This window comes from Propithecus coquereli, unplaced genomic scaffold (genome assembly GCF_000956105.1).
Source record: "Propithecus coquereli isolate 6110/MARCELLA unplaced genomic scaffold, Pcoq_1.0 Scaffold106, whole genome shotgun sequence".
NCBI classification, from domain to species: Eukaryota; Metazoa; Chordata; class Mammalia; order Primates; family Indriidae; genus Propithecus; species Propithecus coquereli.
This window is the reverse complement of record NW_012134525.1, coordinates 1,294,139-1,316,146: the sequence shown is the minus strand read 5'-3', so window position 1 is coordinate 1,316,146 and position 22,008 is coordinate 1,294,139. Positions and strand designations below refer to the sequence as shown.

Below are 22,008 nucleotides of genomic sequence, written 5' to 3'. Positions count from 1 at the left end.
GAGGCCAAAGAGCATGTTTGCAGCCTAACTCCACCCTCTGGCTTCCAGTTGGGACTCCGGCCTGGAGGTTGAAAAGTGTTACATTTCTGGTTGTTTTCCACTATCTTTTTCGACTTTTCTCTGAGAGGCATGTACATGATCATGTGTGATTACTGGTGACTGTTTTTTGGGCACTTTTTACCTCCTCTAAACGTGATCTCGTTAGCTTCTTTTCAACTTTGTGCACGAATTATTTAAGCAGAGTCCATTGTTGTCTTTTAATTTTATTTTTGGTTTTACTAACTGGCTGTCAGATTGTGTTCTTTATTTGAATGCATAATACTCTTAAGAAGATTGGCTCTTTCCCATCCACCCTCATCCCCACCTTTTCTCCCTACGGATCAGAGCCACTGTGGGGTCTTGTTCACCTTGGCATCAGGTGTATGATGAACTTTGTACCATAAAGAATGTTAAAAGTGGCATCCTGGCTGCTGTTTCTGTTGGCCATGCTTATTTGGCCTTCGTTAATGTGTAGTGAACCTTGATGAATAAGAGGAGGATTCACTTGTTTGCATTTTGGTCAACTCTTAATGTAGGAGGCCAACTGTCTGTCTATTCTTAGCCAACCAAGGAATGGGTCATTTTCAGTTAGAGCAAGAAGTTACTTCAGAGAAGTATCTCTGACTTGGCCAAGCTATGCACAGTAGCTGTTCTTTCTTGATCTGATGGCAGTGAAACTTGGTCTGATGAATGTTGCAGTGCAGTGCCAGCTTTCTTAATTTACTACTCCTGCTTCTCCTGCTGTGGTCCCCCCCGCCCCAGCTTTTGCTTTTTTGAAATAAAGAATAAAAAAGTGTCCTGATTCCTCAACTGTGTTCCAAGGCCTGCAGTTCCCAGATCTTTGTTGTGAATCCTGGGTTTTAGGCTGACAAAAGATGGCTGCAGAAAGAAAGCATGCTTGGGTGGAGCAGAAAGGCATAGAAAAATCACATTCCTAAGCCATTCTACTTCCTTTATAGTGATGATTCTCAACTAGAAATTGGCAATCAAAATCAAGTCAAGGAACTCTTTAAAAATATGTCTAAGTTAGAGTGTACTTGAGTAGATCTCTCCTCTTTACAGAAGAACAGTGAAAAATTTGGATTCGGGGCATAGTTCCCTTTAGAAGAATGGCTTAGGATCCTTTTGTTCAAATCCGTCTGATATTAAAGTAGTAGATGATGATTAGAATTTCTTTTAGGGTGATCTGAAAGAGACTTCAGTCATAACTGCTCTATACTATATTGCCAGGTACATAGTAGGTACTTCCTGAAAGTCTTACCAACAGTAAAAGACTGTATTTACTGCCAAGCAATTTACATGTTAAATCTACTGTAATGAGAGAGTTCTTTTTAAAGAATCTTTCACTTTATATAGGATGAAGTTGTAACAGGAAATGGGTACTCAGAAACTTTTAAGTAATTCTAAATCAGGAAAACTTCAACCTGCACTTCTCTGTAATTTCAAAATTTCATAGGCAAAGTCCAGTTTAAGTATGGATGCTGTGCGCAGTCTCCTATCTCTAGTATTTTATACATTGGGAAGCAAAGTGCTTCATTTCTTTCTGCTCAAATATATATACAAACTCAGATGTTTAAGTTAGAGGTGGTAGTTTCCATAGCAGCAGTGATTTTTGTCTTTTTATTTTTTTCTTGGATAGCAAAATGCTTAGCACAGGTCAGCTAGAGAGATGATTATTCCCGGCTGTGAGTTCTTAAAGATTTCCTTGTGTGCCTTTGACTTCTCTGGGTGCCTTCCCTGGGCCCAGTATGTTCTGGAGAAGCTCTCTGAGGGGTGGAACATTGAGTGTGTTTTGTGCACCTTTGTTTTCCCAGAATCTAGCACAGTGCCTGGCACATCCAGTGAATCAGGGATGTTGCCTTTCTGGCCTTGGGTGGTTTCTTCTGTACTCCTCTTTCCAATAATTATTCTATACACTACACCTTGGCTGGGTTGGGATAGAGAGGGGTAAACTTCAGGTTTGGCGTTTTTAGGTATCAGTGGTGAGATTGGCTTATTTTAAATTGAGATGTGCTAACAATGGAATATGCTAGTCTTTCCTTCTCTCCCTTCTTTCCTGAGGCTTTCGTAATTTTAAGAAAGGTTTGTAGCTAGGAATTTAAAAAAAAATGCTGATTCAACTGGAAGCTTGAGCTTACAATTTAAGAATTAGTAGCTATGTCTGGAAAGGAATATGTGTGTTAGAGGTAGGGCTTGACAGCCTACTGTAAATCTACCTTCCCCTTTATAAACAAACTGAGATGACTTTGGCTCCTTCAGGTATATAGGGTTGCAATGGGAAAGTTTCCTCACTTGGCGGGGAATGTAAAACCACACGGATAAATAAGCAGGATGTTTTTACCAGCCATTTTGAATCACACTTCACAGCATTTGTTCTCTCTCTGTCTTCATGTTTATTACTGAGGAGACAAAGGAAGTGATGGGGCATACAAGAGTGAAGAGGATGAGCTCTCTGCTCCAACTCAGTGGTTCACAGAAAGCTTCTTGGAGGCCTTGCATCTCTTCCTGCACTGAGGATGCTTTCCATTAGCTAGGAGAAGGGTAGTGAGGCTGCTACAGGTGGAGGAAAGAGGTAGTGTGACTCTGGGAAAGAGGAACTCCTGGGAGTCTGTTAGAGCTTCTTGTGTACGATGGGGATCAGTGGGCACCAATTCAAGTCGGATGCTTTGCTGTGGAGCTGAGATGGCTGCTTTGTAGGCACTGTGGTGTCAGCGAAGGCTTTAAAAGGAGATGGTAGTGGGATGCTGATCACCGCAGCCGTGGGGTGGAGGATGGTTTGGAGAAGGGGCGAGTCTGGCAGCAGCGAGATCAGCTAGGAGGCTCTCTAGATGGGGTCTCTGCTTAATATTTGTGTGGACTCTAGAAAATTTTGAAATGCTCATTTGTAAATTGAAAAAATGTATCTACCTTATAGTGCACAAGAGGATTAAATGAGGTTTTGTTTGTAAAATGGATAGTTTGAAGGCCGGTGTGGAATAAGGAATCAATAAACACTAGTTTCTTTTCCTCTGCCACTTTTTCCTGCTCTTTTTTAGTCCTAGAATTCATTGATTTCTTCTGCAAAAGGCAGTAAGATCATTTGAACCTCTTCCCTGTAGAAAAAGATATCCAAATTCTATGGAGCATTAAGGAGGATGCCTTTATTTTTCTTTTCTTTTAATTAGACATGATCTTAAAGCCACAGTTAGTGCAGGCTTAGAAAATGTTTAAATTTAGGTCATTTTGAAATCATGATAGGAGAAAGATGGTAGGAAGAGTGTACGGTTTCATATGGATGTACATATACGGATCATTTTCCTGATCTATGCATTGTAGAAACTTTGATACCATGTGATAGTGTAATGTGTACATCTTCAGTCTAGATTCTAGAATCATGGATTAGATTTCCACACTGCCTTTCTCCCTGTTCCGTAATAATAAATCTGTATATAAGTAGAAGATGCTTGGGATTGTCCTTGAAGTTCTTACCAGGGGGGAGCAGGGAGGTAGCAGTTTCTAATCTTAAAAAATTAAAATTCCAAGAGGCTGAGCAGCTGAGCATGAGAAGACTGAGTTGGGGAGGATGGAAGAAATGCACTTTTTCAGGGAAGAGTGAGCATGCACTGCTAAAAGTAAGGTAAATCAAAATAGGCAAGGCTGTAATTCTAATGTGAAACACTTAGGCTATTGGCACTCTGTATTTAAATATAGTCTTTGGAGATCTGGGGTTAAAAATTGCAGCATTGCAAGTAAAAATTCTTAACTTCCTTAGTCACCATTTGTGACTATGCTAAATGTAGTTTAACATAGCATCTGCTTCAGAGGCCCAGGACAGAAGTTGACAGTCATGATTAGGAAAAGTCTGCATACTGTAGCTGCTGTCCACAGTGTTCCTTTTCATGTTAAGCTCCTAGCACAACTCTGCAGTCTTGTTGCCCATTTAGATGTGGGGGAGAAAAATGACTAATCCTTAACCTAAAAGACACATAAGCAAATTTTTCATGGTAACATTTTAAGAGAGTCATCTTCCTTTGTGGAACAATAATGATAATAGCTCCTAATATTCACTTAGCACTTTAGAGTTTGTAAAGTGCTTTGACATATTATTTGACAAAATATGTGTATGTAATTAAGACTTTTAAAGAGAAGAGACCCTGTTTTTCCCCCTCCCTCTTCCCAGAATGGAATAATCCACAGGCTGAATGCCTTTGTGGTTTGAGTCTTAAAATTTTGCTGTGTTCAAATGTAGCCTGTGATGGCATTTGTGCCCCCTTTTCTCTGCTTCAGTGTAAGGGACATAGGCATTGCTTCTCATCAACTCTTGGAAATAGGTATGTGCATACACGCCCAGGTTATGTATACACAAATATTCATGTACACTTCATTGCTCATCTCTAACGTGAGGGGACTTGCCCCCAAGTACTTTTAGAGAGCCTTCAGCATTTGTTTCAGCTGTGCTTTGCTTTGGTGATACTGAAATGACTTGCAAAGTGGGAAGTGTGATAGAAGTGCCTCCGCTCACTTCTATCCGCTGGGGGAGGTGGTCAGGGGTCATTGACTGGGACCTGGACATCCTGACTTGTTTACCTGGTAGGCAGGTATCAGGGATCTGGGATTGGGTTACGGGTGCCTGCTGTGGATATAATAAATGGACAGGGTCTGAGGCTGAGAAGGGCCTTACCTGTTCTATAGTCTATTGCATTAACTTTTTTTTTAAGAAAAGCATTATTAACTTTTATATAATAATACATTCTTAGATAGCAGATTAACTAGAAATTTCCTCGTGATAGTACTCTCTCAGCAACCCCCTCCCCTCTTTGGAATCATTGAGTAAAAATAACACTTTCATTGAATGCCGGCCCCCCTCCTCCCCACACCTCACCCCTGTTTTGAAATATAGCAAATAACCAGAAGCTTAACTACTATAAAAAGTCACAGATACACCTAGTCGTTTTTTGGCCCAGCTGGGATGTAGGTTTTAAAGAAAGCTGTCATTTTGGGGGGAAGGGGAAGAGGTGGGTGGACCAAAGGAAATAAAGTAACTTTCTTAGTGTGAATCCTGTTTTTTAAGATGTTCTAACTTTCCATGCTAAATAAATCATAGTCGTGTTTCTGAATCAAAAGTATACATCTCTGGGGACTCTCAGAACTTTACACATCAACTGAAAAGAAAAATACATTTCGTGGGCAAGTACCGTAAGTGAGATGATCCACATTTCAGAGGGGAAGGAACCTGTCTGCACTGATCAAGGTTTATAGTCCTACAGTCCTACAGTCTACAGGGGAAGAGGCTACATTGTTCTGCTCTCCACAATACACTAATGAATTAAAAAGATTTTATATGCCATGGGGTAGTATCTCTTTATTTTCAGTTTCTCTGATGTCCTACAAAAGTATTTGTAGCCTCCCAACATTTCTAAGAAATATACCTTGTTTTGTTGACATTTTGGATACCTTTGTTTTGGTATAAGCTCCTTGGAGCTAAACACTAACTATAGTATTTGGTTTTCTATCTTTAAGTCCTGTTAAATGACAGTGAAGAGTAAAATGGTAACCTAAGTGCCCAGAAGGTGTATTGTAACCCCTTATAACATTTCAAAATTTAAAAATGGCATTTGTGTCCGTAAATCTTCCTTGTCTTTTATATTCTCTTTAAGATTAGGCATTCTTCCTGTTTTGGACTTCTAATATGACAGAGTATTTTAGTATCTGTATCCAACAGAGGAGCTATGTTTTTAACCTACCTAATGAAAACACTCAACTACTGGGATTAATTTGAGGATTTCCAATCAGCCTTTCACAATTTGTACTACCCTGAGGGGGTTTCTGATAGCTGTGACTTTTGCAGAAGAATGCGAAGTTAATCCAATTTCTATGTTGATTAGTATGTTAACTGTCTTAATTTAGCAATTCAAATTTATCTGCCTATACCAAACAAAAACTCTGCTACAAAACTGTGAGAGTAGTTGATTTTATTCTTATTGTACTCATATCCCTTTTAGGTTCTATAGCCAAATAAATGGCATGGAAATTAATTAGGCCCACTGAGGTTGGAATGAAAGAATGAGGTTGGAATGATTCATCACTAGAAGGTAACCATTTAGTGTATTCCAGCCTGTAACCAAGTTTGAGTTAACCCATGGCTTAACCTCCCCTTCTGTAGAAGTGTATAAATGACCCCATTGAAAATTGTAGATTTTAAAGTTTACTTCCATTTCACAAAATGTTACTTATTATTACCTTTATCCACTTTGTTTTGAAGCTTTTGGTGGGGGGAACTTTGAGATATTTTCTTATTTTGATTCTGAAAGCTTTAATTAAGGAGGGCTCTCATAGGTTATGAATCAATTTCTGACGTGCTGTGTTTTAGTAGTTGCATCTTTAAGTTACTGATTTTTGATTTTACATTTGCTACTAAATGAATCTGTTGCTGAATTCTTTTGTAAAGAATCCATACATAAAGTAACTCTTGATACAATATTTATAAACTCAGATGTTTTTATATTGGATTTCCTTAAAGAGATGTATATATTTTTTCCTCTAAGACACAACTCTCCATAAAAGCCCTTTCTTTGCTTATTCATCTTGTATTCTTAGTTCCCAGAACATATAAATGTTTTGGTGGTTTGTTTGAATGTGGGAAGTTAGAATCTAAACCAATTTCTTGATAATGGATTTAAACAGTTTACTGATATAATTAAAGTGTAGCACATTAGCAGTGTGCTTTCTTCTGGGTATATCTGGAATCTGATGACTTCTCCCCTGACATTACCCTGGTAGGAGTTGCTGTCATCCTACACCTGGATTATTGCAGTTGCTTCTTGACTGGTCTCACTGCTTCCAAACTTGCTGAGTCCTCCTGCACACCCACACCCAATTTATTTTCACAGTAGCCACGTGCTACTCTTTTGCTCAAAACCTCTCTGTGGTTTCCTTTCTTGTTATGGTGGCCTTCAAGGCCCTATGTGGTCTGGCCTCATTACCTCTTTGACTCATCTCCTCCTACTCTACCTGTAGCTCCTTGCTGTTCTACATAGCAGACAAGCTTTGCTCTAGTCTTTCTGCTTAGAATCTCCTCTTCTAAATATCCTTATGGGGGCTGTATTTGTTTCCTATTACACCCAAAACAAATTACTTTAAACTTAGTGGCTTAAAACAACACAAATTTATTATCACACAGTTCTGAAGGTCAGAAGTCCAAAGTGGGTCTCAGTGGGTAATATGAATGTGTTGGCAGGGGCGTATTCCTTCTGGAGGGAGGCCTTGGGGGAGAAGCTGTTTCTTTGCCTTTTGTAACTTCTAGAGGTTGCTACATTCCTTGGCTAGTGGCCCCTTTCAGAGCCAATAATGTCCTGCCAGGTTCTTTTCATGCTGCATCACTGACACTGACTCTCCTGCCTTGGACTCTTGTAATGACATTGGGCCCACCTTGATAATCCAGGATAATCTCCCCTTTTCACGGTCATCTGATTGACAACCTTAATTCTGTGTGCAAGCTTAATTCCCTGTTTTCCTGTAAGGTAACATATTCAGACTTTAGAGAGAAGGATGTAGACACTGGGATTGGGAGGGCATTATTCCACACAGCAGCCAGCTCACATCTGCTTCAAACCATGGCTCAAAGCTCACCTTCTCAATGAGGGCTACTATTTAAGACTAGAAACTCCACATTCTCAACCCCCCTTACTCTGTTGTACATTTTCTTTTATTCCAAAGCATACTTACTTCTTGCTAATGTACTATTTTCTTATATATGTTCATACTCGGTTCATACTGCTTCACACACCTCCCATTGCACATCTGCACTCCGATGTACTTCTTTACTCTGCTGTACCTCAAGCACCTAAGACTGTCCTTAGCTCAGGAGAGTTGCCTGCATGTTTGTTGAATGGATGAACGAACAGAGTGTGAAGCTTAAGCAGATCTTTTTTACCAGGTCTTTACTTTCCCATTGCCCATCCTGGATGCCTGTAATGGACCTGGGGGTGAAGGGAAGAACTTGGGACCCTAAACTCATTATCTCAACTCTTTAACCTCAAAGCTTTTAATCCTGCCAGCTCTGGAACTACAAAACCTCAGAAAGACTGGCATCAGAGAAACTCCGTACTTTGTCTGTAGAAGCCATAAAGGCTAAGAGACAGAGAAATGTTAGTGTTTGCTGCCAAAGAACATTCTCCCTGTGACTCCTGCAGCTGTTGATGCATTGTCTCTGGCAGCTCTTGGACCCTTGTTAGCCCCAAGGCCGAAAATCTGAGTTAGTGGAATCCGTAGAGCCAGTGGGACAGCTAACATGGTGTGGGGGTGGGGTGGAGAGTTGACAGGGTTTCTAGGATTGAGGAAATCCTGTGAAACTTAAAGCTATAAACCTTTATTATTTTAGGAACCACAAAGCAAAAGAAAACAAACTAATGGCTTATTCCCGTAATTGACACGGTTAACCTCTGATTTTAGCACTTGGTTTACTATTCTGTTGCTTAATTCGGTAAAGCCAGAAAGGTATCCTGAAAATACCATTTTAGTGATTCGAATGGGAAAGATAAAGCATTTGTTGTAGGAATGGTGTCTCTTAGGTGGGTGACCCCATCTGCTGCTTACTCAGCTCTCTTCTGTAAACTCATATTCCTTATTTCACTGATATTTCAAGGGCTTGAGTTCCCCAAAGGAAGGTGTATTTTTGGCAAAGGTTGTGTTTTTTGTGTTGTTTTAGGTAGGTTTGGCTCTAAAACTTGAGACAAATATCTTTTGTTCACCTGTCACTTACCCTTTAGGGAGAGGTTTGATGTGGAAGGGAACGCTTTGCACTAGACTGATTCTGCCCAGGTGCTGTGCCACTCGAGCGAGGTACTAAGAAACTTTCTAGCTGCAAATAAACTAGATAAAGGTCACTTTATCCAAGCCAGAACTTCCCAGCCTGCGATACTTGTCCTCACTTCTAGCCATGATTCTTTTCAGAGACGTTACCATTTATGTTTGCCTGAACCTTTCTAGTTAGTATCAAAACCATTTGCGATTCACGACTTCAATCATGATGCATTTCTAAATGTCTTGGTCAAATCTGAATTTTTTTTTTGCATTTACCTTTGCTTTTCCCATTTTTCTGATGTCAGGCCCAAATTCCACATGCCACATCTCTGTAACCCTGCTGGCGAGAGGCTTGGATTTGTCTTGTCTTCCAGGTTTTTGTAGTTGGTGTGATAGGTTTTTGAAGTAAAAGCACACAACTAACTTATCACCCAAAAGATAAATAGTTTCCTTTGTTGTACTGTGTAACAAGAATTTGAATTTCAGTGGGTTAGGGTGGCTGATGCTGATGGAGTGTCAAAAATTGAAAAATTGGTTTCATAATTATCTCTGGTTTGTAATACCTGAGGTGGGATAGAAAAACAAGCTACCAAGTTTGCTGTCATTTAGGGAGCTGATTTGCCTTTTCACTCTCCAATTTTGAAAGAAACTGTTCTTGTCTTTACATACATTTTTGAATGCTTAGTCTGTACAAACCCCTGAAATGGAGGTAGGTGGGTTTGGAGGGCAGCCTTGCAGGCAGATAGAACTGCATGAGCAAAGCCAGAAGAGTGAGGTTATGGATTGTTTGAAAGACAAGGAGAGTGGTTTAGATTTTTAGGTGCTCGAATAACTAGGCTGGCAAAACTAGTCATAGAGGATCTCAAGTGTTTATAGTGTTTATACTGAGTAGTTTGCACTTAATTTGATAGGCAGTAGGGAGCTGTTGAGGGTTGAGGAAAATCTTTCTGAGAACAGTGTTACAGTAGATTAGGATGAGGATGGAGGCTATAATCTGATGGTCCAGAGGAGGGTGAGGGCCCAGATCAAGATGGTAACCTTGGCAATGGAGTGGCTTGTGCAGACAGGACTAGCCTCACCCTGGCTGTGCAATGGCCCTCTCAGCAGTCCTGCTAGGACTTTAACCCACAGAGGTCTGGTCCCCAAATCAGGTGGTTTCTAGGTGGTGGAAGCCTATTTTTCCCTTGTGACATTATATTAAGTGTACTCAAGGAGAATTCTCATTATATATTTAAGATGTTTTTGGTTAACTGTCTTGTTTGGTGGCTATTTGGAGGCTTGAAAATAGTGAAGGAGCTGATCAGTTTTCAGAATTTTTTACTAAGAAGACTGGAAAATAGACACTTTTCCTTTTCTATGACTAGGAAACTGTTGGACCAGTTTCACTTCTCATTCTTACTGTTCCCAGATATAAGAAATAAAACATTGGCTTCCTAAATTCCACTGTTGTAAGAAACTATAGATGTTAAAGTATGTAAAGGGCTGTTTAAATAAAAACAAAATTCAGCCTAAAAAGTCTTCATGGCTTTTGGGAAGTAAACTGTGTATGTGTGAAAACTTAGAGACCATACCCCCCACCCCCAGTATAATCCATGCTCTCACCAAACTAACACCTCACCATTATCTCTCGGAGCCCAGGGAACATTTAGAATATTCTAGATTGATCTATGCTAAAGTGCCTTTTCATAAATTATTATATGCAGAATAACAGGAGGAAAAGCAATCCGAATTGGCACAATTGATGTCTAAATTAAGAGGCGAATATATATTGGAACATTATTTTTTTAAGCCTTAAAATTAATGGCTCTATTTTGCTGGAATATGGCCCTTTTTTCCCTTCCAAAGAATTTCAGAGCCAGTGGAATCTATAAATAGTGCATAGCCCGGTTGTCTGTGGTAGATTGAGTATAGCAGAATCGCCTGTCCTTAAGTGAAGGGGAAGTAGCTTTACATTTTTAGTAACTGAATTGTTGGCCAGCATAAAGGTAAGGGCCATGTGAGCAACTTATTTATAACTTCCCATAAAGGTATGTGTCTGCCTCAAGCGGAGAGACTGTCTGGGGTGCTTGAAATGTAAAAGTGCAGAAGAATCATTTTCCATCCACAGCCTTCCTAGCTAGTTGGTGCAATAAAGTGATTGTTCGCATCCCTGGGGCTTTTGGAAAGAGGGGTGTCAATAGATTAGCTCATTAGTGTCCGCCTCCTATGGAACAGAAGGGACTGAGGCCATTAAATTAGAACCTATGGTTTTATGTAGTTGGGGGATGTTTGGATATTAACTCTTGAGGGTATTCAGGACGTAAATTTAGGCTTGGTTTAACCTGTCGGGTGTGGTCCTCCTGTCTTACGTAGTCTAACCACAATTGGGTTCTTGTCAAAATCTTCCATGGATATAAAGCACTTCACTTTTTCACAGGTTCAGTTCAATTTTCAGTAGGGTTTTTTTTTTTTTTTAAATCAAGAACATCGGGTCAGACTGTATTCTGTGGTTACAGTGGGAGAAGGGAAGAAGAGTGAAAGATATCCATGGCATCCTGTAAAGAGTATGTTAAACCCTTTTGGTAGATGCCAGAAAATGGGATCCATTCTTAGTGTCATCACTAGCATCAAGAGTAAACCACTTACAGCCAGGTTTAACTCTAAGGATAAAATTTTAGTTATCTATAATATAAGTACGTAAGTAAAAGACATTTTCAGCCCTTGTTTGTTACTTGTTATTTCTCGACATTCAGGGACTTAGTTTTCTCATTATTACGTTGACCATTTAAAGCATCTGCGTATTTGGCTAAAAAGTAAACTTTGGCTTTTGTGCCAATATCGCGTGTCTCTGTTTAGTATTTGGGTAAGTTGTAATAAGTGGTAAATGGCCCATTAACTATATTGGAGGCCTCATAGCAGCACTAATTTCAAATCGTGCTGGGTTTACAATTTACATATTAAAAAATGTTCACTTGATTTCGTTCAGGGACAAAGCTGACATCCTATACAAGCATTACTCCAAACAATCCTATTTATTGGTCCAATTATTTCAATTGAAAGATGCTGGTTTACTGCCTCTTAGTATATGTTAACAATTCTCAGTGAAACTGTTAGAGACCAGTTTGACTATAGAAGCAAAATAACCTCACAGGGTTTCGGTTCACTTTTAATTTTAAGTCCCAGGATTAAGGATCATTTGTAGTATAATGTAACAGTGTGGGCAAATATAGCTTCTCTTAATGCCCTTTTGATATTTTGGGGAAAAGGGTGCTTTTATGCAAAGCAATCACTTATGAATTGCATGAACGATTTTTCTCCCTATAAAATTTCATTCACATTTCCTCCCTTCTCCCACATCCTTAAGAGGCAGGACAGCCTGCAGTATTTTGTTTCATTTCATTTTATTTTTTTAATTTTTGAGATGTGGTTTAAGGTAGTTCTTTAGGATAGATGCCAAGTTAACTAGTTAATATTGTTTTAAAATCAGGCTCTTAATTAAAAATGCTTACATTTGTGCAAGAAAACTACATGTTAAAATGAATTTGGAAAGATTAGATTGGAATTGCCTCAAATTCAATTAAGCCACACTGCATGGACGTGCTGGGAATATCAATACAATCACTGTAAATTTTGTACAAACTGATTTGTTGCATTATCTTGCTCATCTAACATACGGTACTTTTTGTGTCCATATTGCAGACGGCAACTCCAAACTAACATGGCAGTCAGACTGTGTGATGTGGCTTCTCTGCTTAGAAGTGGTTCGTGGGCAGCAGAGCCTTGGACCGGGGTCTGTGGGATTTTTCTTAAATTCTGTAGGCTACTTTTTTTTAGCATGTTGCAGGAGTGCTGAGGCCATACCAAACACTTGAACCTTTCATTTGGCATACTAATTATTCTTACATTTAACCTATTGTGGTATGGCCATCATTAGGACTTAAAGCACATTGGAATTTTAACTATAGTGGTATATGTAGCATCAGAACCGTGCTCTTGTATGTAACTTTCTATAATCTAAATTAGGATTTAGTGCAGACTCAAAAGAGTGACAAGCTATTTTTCAAAACAAAAAAAGTTTTGGTATGGTCTGAATACTAAGTTACCGTAATTCTTTACATTCTGTTTACTATGTATTTTTTTGGTTACTAAATTTTGAAGTTATTCATAATTCCTGATGCTCAAAAAAAAAAAGTTGAAATTGTAAATCTGGCTGAAAATTATTTGCCCAGTAACTGTTGAAAGAGTTTGCATTCTGTGAACAGTTGTGTTGAGCCTATCAATGGAATATGCATTATTTGTAAAATATAGCACATTAGTATCATTTTATTCTGAGCAGATGGTCCTATAGCTGAGAGATGCTGTAATTTTCAGCTCACACAGCCTACTGCAGCTGTTCACTTGAATGTTGGCTTAGGAGCTCATTCTTGCCACCTGAACATGGAAATAAATGTGCAATTAAGTGAGGAGTGTTTGTTGTCCTTTCTAAATCTTGCTAATTTCAGTCAATGAACACTTTATATTTCAAATGCCATCCCAATGAGCTTTAGTCCAAATCTCACATTTGGGGCTTTCATAGTTTCTACTTGTATACCCTAACTTTTGAATAGTGATTTGTTTTAATTGGCTTTGGCCACTTTCTTCCTATAGCTCATTGTTTTCATAACTGCTGGGCAAAGTTTTAAACCCAGAAGAATTTTGCTGTGGGAAGAGCAATCCACAGCTAATATTCTACAAACCAGAATAGTTATGCTTTATTAGGAAACCTGAAACTTCCCTTCTTAGTTTCAAATAGACTAGTTAATTATAGTAAAGCCCATGTCTTCAATTATTTCAGATTGTTTTTTAATAACAGATTTCCAAAGGTTTATTTTCCTTTACCTCCTTAACTATTCCCTTAGAATACTTACCCAAGAAAAGTGCTTGCAGCTTGTAGAATAAATACCCATTTCTTTGAAAAGGAAATGAAGTCACAGAGGGGTTACAGGTGGTTGGATATTTTCAAAGGTATTCTGGATTTTGCCTCCTGTGTTTTTTTTTTTTAATTTTTTTTTTTTTTTTTTTAAATCATGACAGCACTGATTCTTGTCCAGCCTGACCAGTCTCAATCTGGTTAGTTGTCCAGTCTCAATCTGTCCTCTGCCGCCACCTTTTATACACATCTCTTAGCAGTGGAGATTTCTTCCTGTATGTTTATCTGCTCGTGTGCCCTTTTATTTTTCTTAGGCAGTATGCTTTTTAAAAGACAGATTTTTCTCTTTCCGTGTAACCCTCTTTCCCTTTACTTTGCCTTTTTTTTTTCCCTTTGCCTCATATTCTTTGCCTTTTCTATGTTAAAACTTCCCTAAAACTAGCATCCTGTCAATTCAGAATTGTCAGTTTTGAGTAGTTCTTTGTGGAGCTAAGAGATGTATTGTATGAAATAAGAAGGATAATCCTTTCAGTGATACTTTGATTTTTGGATTACCCCACAGACTTGACTGTCCAAAGTGAGATAGTTATTGGAAAATGCTTTTGGAAAATTTGGGCCTGTGGTTTGTGACTGTTTTGCTCAAAGAGCATAGGATTGGTTTTTAGGAAACTAGATCCAAAATTGCTTAGTAAGTGATTTTTTAGAGTAGCCTGAATAGCTTGAGGCCATTTTCCCCAGGTCTATTATTTATCTGGTATTTGGGGTTTATAGATAGATACCTTATTACTTGAATTTTCAACAGGCTTTTGTGCTCAAATGAAATTTCCTTGGGCTGGTCTGTTTGCAAAAGTTGATATATTTACATTGTTGTTTTGGTGCACTGGATAGGTTTTTTTCCCTTCTTAGAGTCAAGGCAAAATACCATATTGAATTAATTGTTTGGGAATTTTATTTTGATGCTGTAGATCAGTTGCCTTGTTGGTGATCTTTAGCTGCCAAGGTTGACAGGAATGGCCTTTTATATTCTACAACGTAGACAAAGTATTCATAGCTTCATTCCCAAGTTATTCGACAAATCCTTTTCACTCCCTATCATATAACATCTATTTTTTTTCTTACCAATGGTAGAGATACAAGATACTGTCAATCAAAAACGTTTTCAATATGTAACCAAAACAGTACATGTTGACAATTTTATATTTTTTAAAGTGCTCTTGCTCCTTGATTTTTAAGTTAATGGATGTCTGTCAGTTTTAGAATATTTGAACCTCTTAGGCTAACTGAAAATCTCTTCAGACTTAGGTCATTTTTTGTTTTTTTGTTTTTCTTTGGTAGCATGTTAAGCACTTTTATTTCTAGTATGATTTTTAGGCAGGGTACAATTCTGTGCCCTTTGGTGTACTAAGTTTTCTCGGCCGTGGACACTGAAGGTGAGTAAGGGTATGTGAATAGACCCAGAATGTGATTCTAGAAAATGTTTAAGATTTAAATTGTGCTTATGTGCATGTATGGAATATGTATATGAAAGTATAATTATAATCTTAAGTTGAATAGTTTAATATGAAGTAAAAATTAGTGTAGGTGTTACACTTTTTGTTGAAGCTTTATTATAATTTTAGCAGGACGACTTGTGTTTAGTGACAAGTGTTTAAATTCTTGGATGGAATCTCTAATAGGTTGTGAAATATGAATTCTGACATTTCTTATTTTCTCTGTTTTTAGCAGGTAATTGCTGCCATGGAAACACAACTGTCTAATGGGCCAACTTGCAATAACACAGCCAATGGTCCAACCACCATAAACAACAACTGCTCATCACCAGTTGACTCTGGGAACACAGAGGACAGCAAGACCAACTTAATAGTCAACTATCTTCCTCAGAACATGACACAGGAGGAACTAAAGAGTCTTTTTGGGAGCATTGGTGAGATAGAGTCCTGTAAGCTTGTAAGAGACAAAATAACAGGTATGCAGTTTAATATAAATGACTCACATTTAAAGGATTGTGTTTCAGGATATGAGAAAGTAATAAGTTTACTACTTATAAATCGTTCTGTGCTACAGTTTTACACCTGATTTTCTATTACTTGACTATGTCAGCAATTTGAAACTTAGTTTTAAGTTTTCCTTTTAAAGCATAAAATATTTTTTGGGCAGTATATATATTAACTGGACTTCAGCGGAGGAAAATGTTTTAAAAGTGTGTACGTGAGGGGTCGCAAGTGTCATATTAACCTTTATTTTTTAGTTTTCTGAGCGTACACGATTTAGCAGTTCAATAGCAAGAAGTAAGAATACTGTATTTGGGAGAGGGGGAAACAAACCTCTAAAAATGTCCTTTCCCTTAAATTAGTATCGTCCTCCTGCTTATAATATGCATGATAAAGTAATTGATACTATTTGCATTGTCAATGGGTAAACATTTGCACTGATATAATTTGAATGTAATGGGATCTTATGTAATGTTCCTTAACAAGGAAAAGAAAAAGTGTGGTGTATGAGTTCTCTCTCTTACCATAAAGATAAGAATAAAAGGTTTCATAACTTGGCCTTAATGGTGGTACATTTTGAATAATAGGTAGTTGAAAATCTTCTTAGTATTTCAAAAGATTTGACTGAATTTTTAGAGAAAACCAAAACCTAATTATTAAGGGGCATGTTCTTGGTATAGAAGGGTTAATACTTCTTGTAGGAATTGTTTGCAAACACACTAAATGAGTATGAAGTTACCTATGGACAGACCCCATGGCTTTTTTATGTTGTTATTAAATTTGAGTGGTAGCGTATCAGAATTGCCTTATATTGTTTATAACCCCAAAATATAAAACTGAATGTTTGACATGAGTAAAGAATACGTATAAAGGCTTGTGGAGAATGAGACCAGGAGTTTGAACTCTTTAAAAGTCATGTGACCTTGGACAAGTCAGCTCTTGACTTCAGGTTTTCATTGGTAAAATGAGGTAAAAGGCAGAGAAAAAGGGGTCACACTAGATTATTTAAGGTCAATTTTGACTTTTTCTGAGAGATATTGCTTTTTAGCTATTCTGTTAATCAAGACAGCAGGACTTACTCTCTCTAAGCTCTCCAAGTGAGTTCTCAGAGCCAGCACCTACCTAAGCTTGGCCCCACAATCCTGTTTCCTCAAGCTACAGATTGAAGCTTACACAGGGAACTTATTCATTGAAATCAAGTTAAAAACTGATTTTCATCTACCCATACCAAATAATTATATTTTAACTAATTATGTTGCAGAGATGTTGTTCCCTATGCTATCAGGAGGGTTCTTACGTTCTTCAACACTGATAATTAAAAGGATGAGATTTTTCAATTTCTTTTCCAAAAGCAGTGTGATCAGCATATGTGAAATTTATAAAGAAACAGGTTTTAATAAATTGGAAAAAGGAGAGAACAAATGGTTCTTCTTATGTCTCTGTCCTGATATTGAGTTTTTTGATATATATAAATATATATATTTTAAGCAAAACAACATCCTTTACATGTCGATTTTGCAACCCTTTTGACATAAGGGATAAAGTGTGACAAATGGCATGGAGGCTATGACATAAATGATGTGGTATCTGGTTTGATTGTTTAGTAGCTACCCTACCATTTTAAAAATAAAAATGCTTGAACAGAGCATAAAAGTCACATGTTTTGTTATACCGGGAGTAGTAAGTGAAAATTTTAAACAAATCATTTGTGTTAGAGAGTTGCCACAGGAAACATTTCACAGATTTTGAACTGTCTTCTCTGGTCAATCTTGAATTACATTCTTCTGTAAACCTTTTTCTAAAGCTATTATATGAAAAAATGGGATAAATTTGAGTTCTACATCTTCATTCACATTTTTGCCTCTTTGGCTTTAGTGTGGTGGACCATGGTGGTAGAACAGCAGCACATGGGTAATTTGAAATACATGCTTAGATACCGAAAAACTGGGTTAGTATTTGTTGTGAATTTCCTTCAACCTCTGACCCTCGCCCATTGTCTTTTCATTGAGAGAAGGGGGGTAATGGAGATTACCACTATGGTAAAATTTCTATTAAAAATATTTGGTGAGCAAGTGGAGTCCCCCACAGTTCCACGAGCAAGGCATAAGTGTCAAAAGATGCTTTCTTTTTTTTTATTACATATTTTTAATTGACACATAATAATTATACATATGTATGGGATACAGTGAGCTGTTTCAATACATATGTACATTGTGTGATGATCAAGCAGTGTATTTAGCATTTCTGTCATCTCAAACATTCATCGTTTCTTTGTGGCGAGAACATTCAAAGTCCTTCCATCTAGCTATTTTAAAATATACCATACAATGTTGTTAACTATGGGCACTCTTCTGTGAATAGCACTCCAGAAGTCATTCCTTTTATCTGTAGCCATTAACCAATCTCCCCTTCCTCCCTCTCCCCTCCCCTCCTCAGTCCCTGATAACCACTGTTGTACTCTCTATTTCTATGAGATCAACTTTTTTATATTAAATAGTTTGCATGTGATGTCGTGGTATTTGTCTCTCTGTGCCTGGCTCACTTTACTTAACATAATATCCTCCAAGTTCATCCATGTTGCCGCAAATGACAAGATTTCATTCTTTTTTATGTCTGAAAAATATTTCATTGTGTATATATACCACAGTTTTTTTATCCATTCCTCTGTTGGATACTTGGGTTGGTTTCATATCTTGGCTATTGTGAACAGTGCTGCAATAAACATGGGAGTGCAGTAATCTTAACAAACTGATTTCATTTCTTTTGGGTATATATACTCAGTAGTGAGATTGCTGGATTATATGATAGTTCTATTTTTAATTTTTTGAGGAACCTCCATACTGTTTTCCATAGTGGCTATATTAATTTGCATTCCCATCAATAGTGTATAAGATTGAAAGATGCTTTTTTAACTTCTTATGAGATAGTCATAATTATTTCTCAAAATAAGTGTTCTGTTGACAAGTTTGAGAAATGCTGTACTCCATAATTCACTATTTAAGAGCCACACTGCAGATACTTAGCATATTAAGAACAATGAAAATTCCAACAATACAGAAAGCTGTTTGATTTATAGTTCCCTGTTCTTATTCGATTGTGGAACTTATTTGAGGGGGATATCTTTCTCACACAAGATTTATACTGAATGTGTTGCTGTAAAAGCTTTTGAAATCATTTGTAACTGATTATTAGACAATTTAATATGAAATTCTTCCCTAACCTGATCACATCAGTGAAATGAGCATGTTTCATAAAGTGAATGTACATGATAATGAAGTATAAATTTAAAAATTGAGTAGGCAAATCTGAAAACGAGGCACCCCTACTTCTAGTAATCCAGTTTTGATTTGGCCCACTGACATCTTATTTACACTATGGGTTAAAACAGCTTTCAGAAGGGCCCAACTCATTTAGCTTTAAGTATAAACTTCCTTAGGATTTTTTTTTTTCATTCTGAATTTATTAGTAAATATTTGTTTTGAGCAAAATAGTCTAGTAAATGGTAGGTATCTAAAACTGGGTTTTGAATGGTTGCACTTTGTAACGTAGGCATACTTCCTAAGAAGTACTATTGATGTATCTCTGGCAAGGTTTTGAAAGAACTTGAGGAAATTTGGATTCTGCCCTGTGGTGTTCAGCATTAGCCATCTTGTGCAGTTTCCTAGTGTAAACTTTAGGGGCAGGCCACAGTTCTTGGTCCCTCTCCAATTACCCAGCTTATTCTACCCCCTGTGGGAGCAATTGGGTGAGATTTTTGTATTCTGATTTTGTAGGAGCATGAGCACTAATTGGGTTATAAGAAAACTGTGGAGTCACTCTTCAGGAAGAAGATTTGGAATCCCTCCTTTTTACTTTTCTGAAATCATACTTAATGCTGAATTAGGAAACTATGTCTCAGGTATAAAAATGTCTAGTGAAAGTGTGTGCCTCTTTCCTTAGTCCTTGAAGGGAGTATATAATTTTTAGACTGTGTCAGTGTTAGCAAATTAATGTCATTGTTTTGATAGAGTGAGGATTAGGAAAGTACATTAAGAAATGTCTTTAGTAGCAAATACAAATAATCTTCTCCCTAGTCTAAATTCTATTTGTTATGTTGTTTGTCAGGCCCTCTCTTTGGGCTCCTGCCCAGCTTTATGCTTCAGCCTGTTTCCTGTCTATAGGCATTCATCATGAGAAGCTGCTTGTGCATCCCTTTGAGTTCTTAAATGCACTTCAGAGTCCTTGACACCTGCTGATGTTGCATTCTACGGGAGGGAAATGAATTTTATGATTCAAGGAATGAATAATAGAGCCTTAGAGCCAGAAAAGCCCTAGAAGGTGACCTTAGGCAACCCATATTCTCCTTTTTACCAAATGTCACAGGTGATGAGGCCCAGGTTTGTGAAATGACTAGTCCAAAGCCACACAGCTATGAAGTGATATAGAGCGGGGAGCAGAATCTTGGTTTTCTGATTTCTTTAAGCACGAGACCAATTGATGAATTTATAGTGAGACATATAACTTACAGAGTTGCCCAAGAGGCATTTTCTGCTGAGCGTGTCTTTTTTGGAAGAAGAATGGAAGATTTTTGAAAGTCAAGGACTGAAGGATACACAAAATGATTAAGAACACCCATGCATCTCCAGAAATATGGTTGTGAACTTGGATATTCTAGTGGTTCCCAAATCTGGCTGCACGTCCTCACCTAAGGGAGTTTTAAAAAATACAGATTCCCAATGCCTTCAGAATGTGTTGTCAGCTCCCCAGGTGGTTTTGAGGCCCAAGAAGTTGGGAGAATCACATAGCATTTCTTAAAACTTGGTCACTAGGATGCACTTGGGATGACTGCCAGAAATGCATGTTCCTGGGCCATGTCCAGACCTGCTTAATCAGAATCTCTGTAGGTGGGGCCTGGAATGTTCTAGTTACCTAGGAGTTATCCATGTCTTTTCACGAACATTTTGCAGGGAGATGGACTTCCATGTTTACTTGAATTCTGGCGTAGGGGTGGATGGGAGAGGTGTTACAACTGCAGTATCTAATTCTTTGGCAAGCTTAAGTTTCAAATGTTGTCCCCTCCTCAGCATTGGCCTCTGATAAATTAATTTCTGGGGTTCAGGACTGGAGATGTTGAGTTTAAAAGTCACTAGACTGTGTCTTTACTGAACTCCCAATCTGTATCTGAGAGTGTGTGTAGTTTTTTCAGAACTCCAGGGTAGATTGATTATTACTGTTTTTTCCTTTCTTCTAAAAGAAGAGCTAGAGAAGTGTAGTTAGCTGAAGACCTCAGGTAATGAGTGTTTCTTGTTTTATCTTGGTTACTCTTACTCTATGAATTGTTTGAGTAGGTCCTGTGCTGACCCTATCAGCTGCCACCTAGAAGCTTTCAGACAAAAAGGAAAAACAAAACCCAAAACAGACAAAACAAATAAAAACTCCAGGGGACTCAAGGAGATGTTGATTACCTCGAACAGATACTACCTTAGGTGGTAAGGAAGACTTCTCTCCCCCACCCCTTAGGGCTAGTATAGTTAAATCTTTTTTATATGGGAGTTCTTAGCTAGATTTACATTATGTCTCTCTTGCTTCCTGAGAATTTAAAGCTAGTTTTGATCCTTGTTTATTCTATCACAATAATGTGATTTTCAAACTTTGTTTAAATGGTGTCGGATTCTCCCCTCATAAAACAAATACAATCTTAGCCCCTCAGGATTGAAACAGATAAGTGGTATTTTATTAGTCTAATGAATACCTTAAAATTTATTTCCTATGGTGAAGTCAGTCAATCATAGTGAACACAAGGCTGTTTTGATGACCATTAATTTGAAAATGTGATTCTGTATGTCATTTACAACCTTATGTCAGCCTGTTAGATGTCCATAGTGTCAAGAGATCAATAATTCTGATTCTTGCAGACAAGTAGTTGAAGACAGCAGGGGGTGGGGTGTGGGTGGGTGGTAACTTAATAAACATCTCACTTTGCAGAGTCTGAATGCTATTTAATTAGAAAGATGGCAGAAAGGCTGTGTGTGTTCCCAGGTCTGCAGGAAACATGATGACTGCAGAGGAGTAAATGCTTCATTGGTCTCTAGTGTGTTGACTGTGGAATACAATATATTTGAATCTAGTTTTAGATTTTAGAGACAAAATTTGTATGAAATGAAATTTGTATCAGGTTTGTGGAACCCCTGATGCATTTTTGAAACTTCTGTAATAGATAAGAGGTAATGGAGAAACTTTATGTGCATCTTTATTAATATGTCTTTAAACCTAATTATTTTTCCATTATATCTTTTTCTTTGCCGAACGTCATGGCTAATAAGTCATTTT

At 37.8% G+C, this 22,008-nt stretch overlaps 1 protein-coding gene across 5 annotated transcripts in view; it reads left to right on the top strand.

Annotated features, from left to right (window-relative positions):
• The window catches only part of ELAVL2 (ELAV like neuron-specific RNA binding protein 2), a 131,393-nt gene that overhangs the window by 46,751 nt on the left and 62,634 nt on the right, over positions 1-22,008 (top strand). For 3 of the 5 annotated variants that reach the window (XM_012646347.1, XM_012646356.1, XM_012646363.1), the window contains exon 2: positions 15,431-15,674. In XM_012646347.1, the coding sequence (XP_012501801.1) occupies positions 15,446-15,674 (229 nt within the window). In that variant the 5' untranslated portion in view covers positions 15,431-15,445. Of the gene's footprint in view, positions 1-12,504; positions 12,590-15,430; positions 15,675-22,008 lie in introns of those variants that run through there. The other 2 variants (XM_012646328.1, XM_012646337.1) reach the window with 2 other exon arrangements.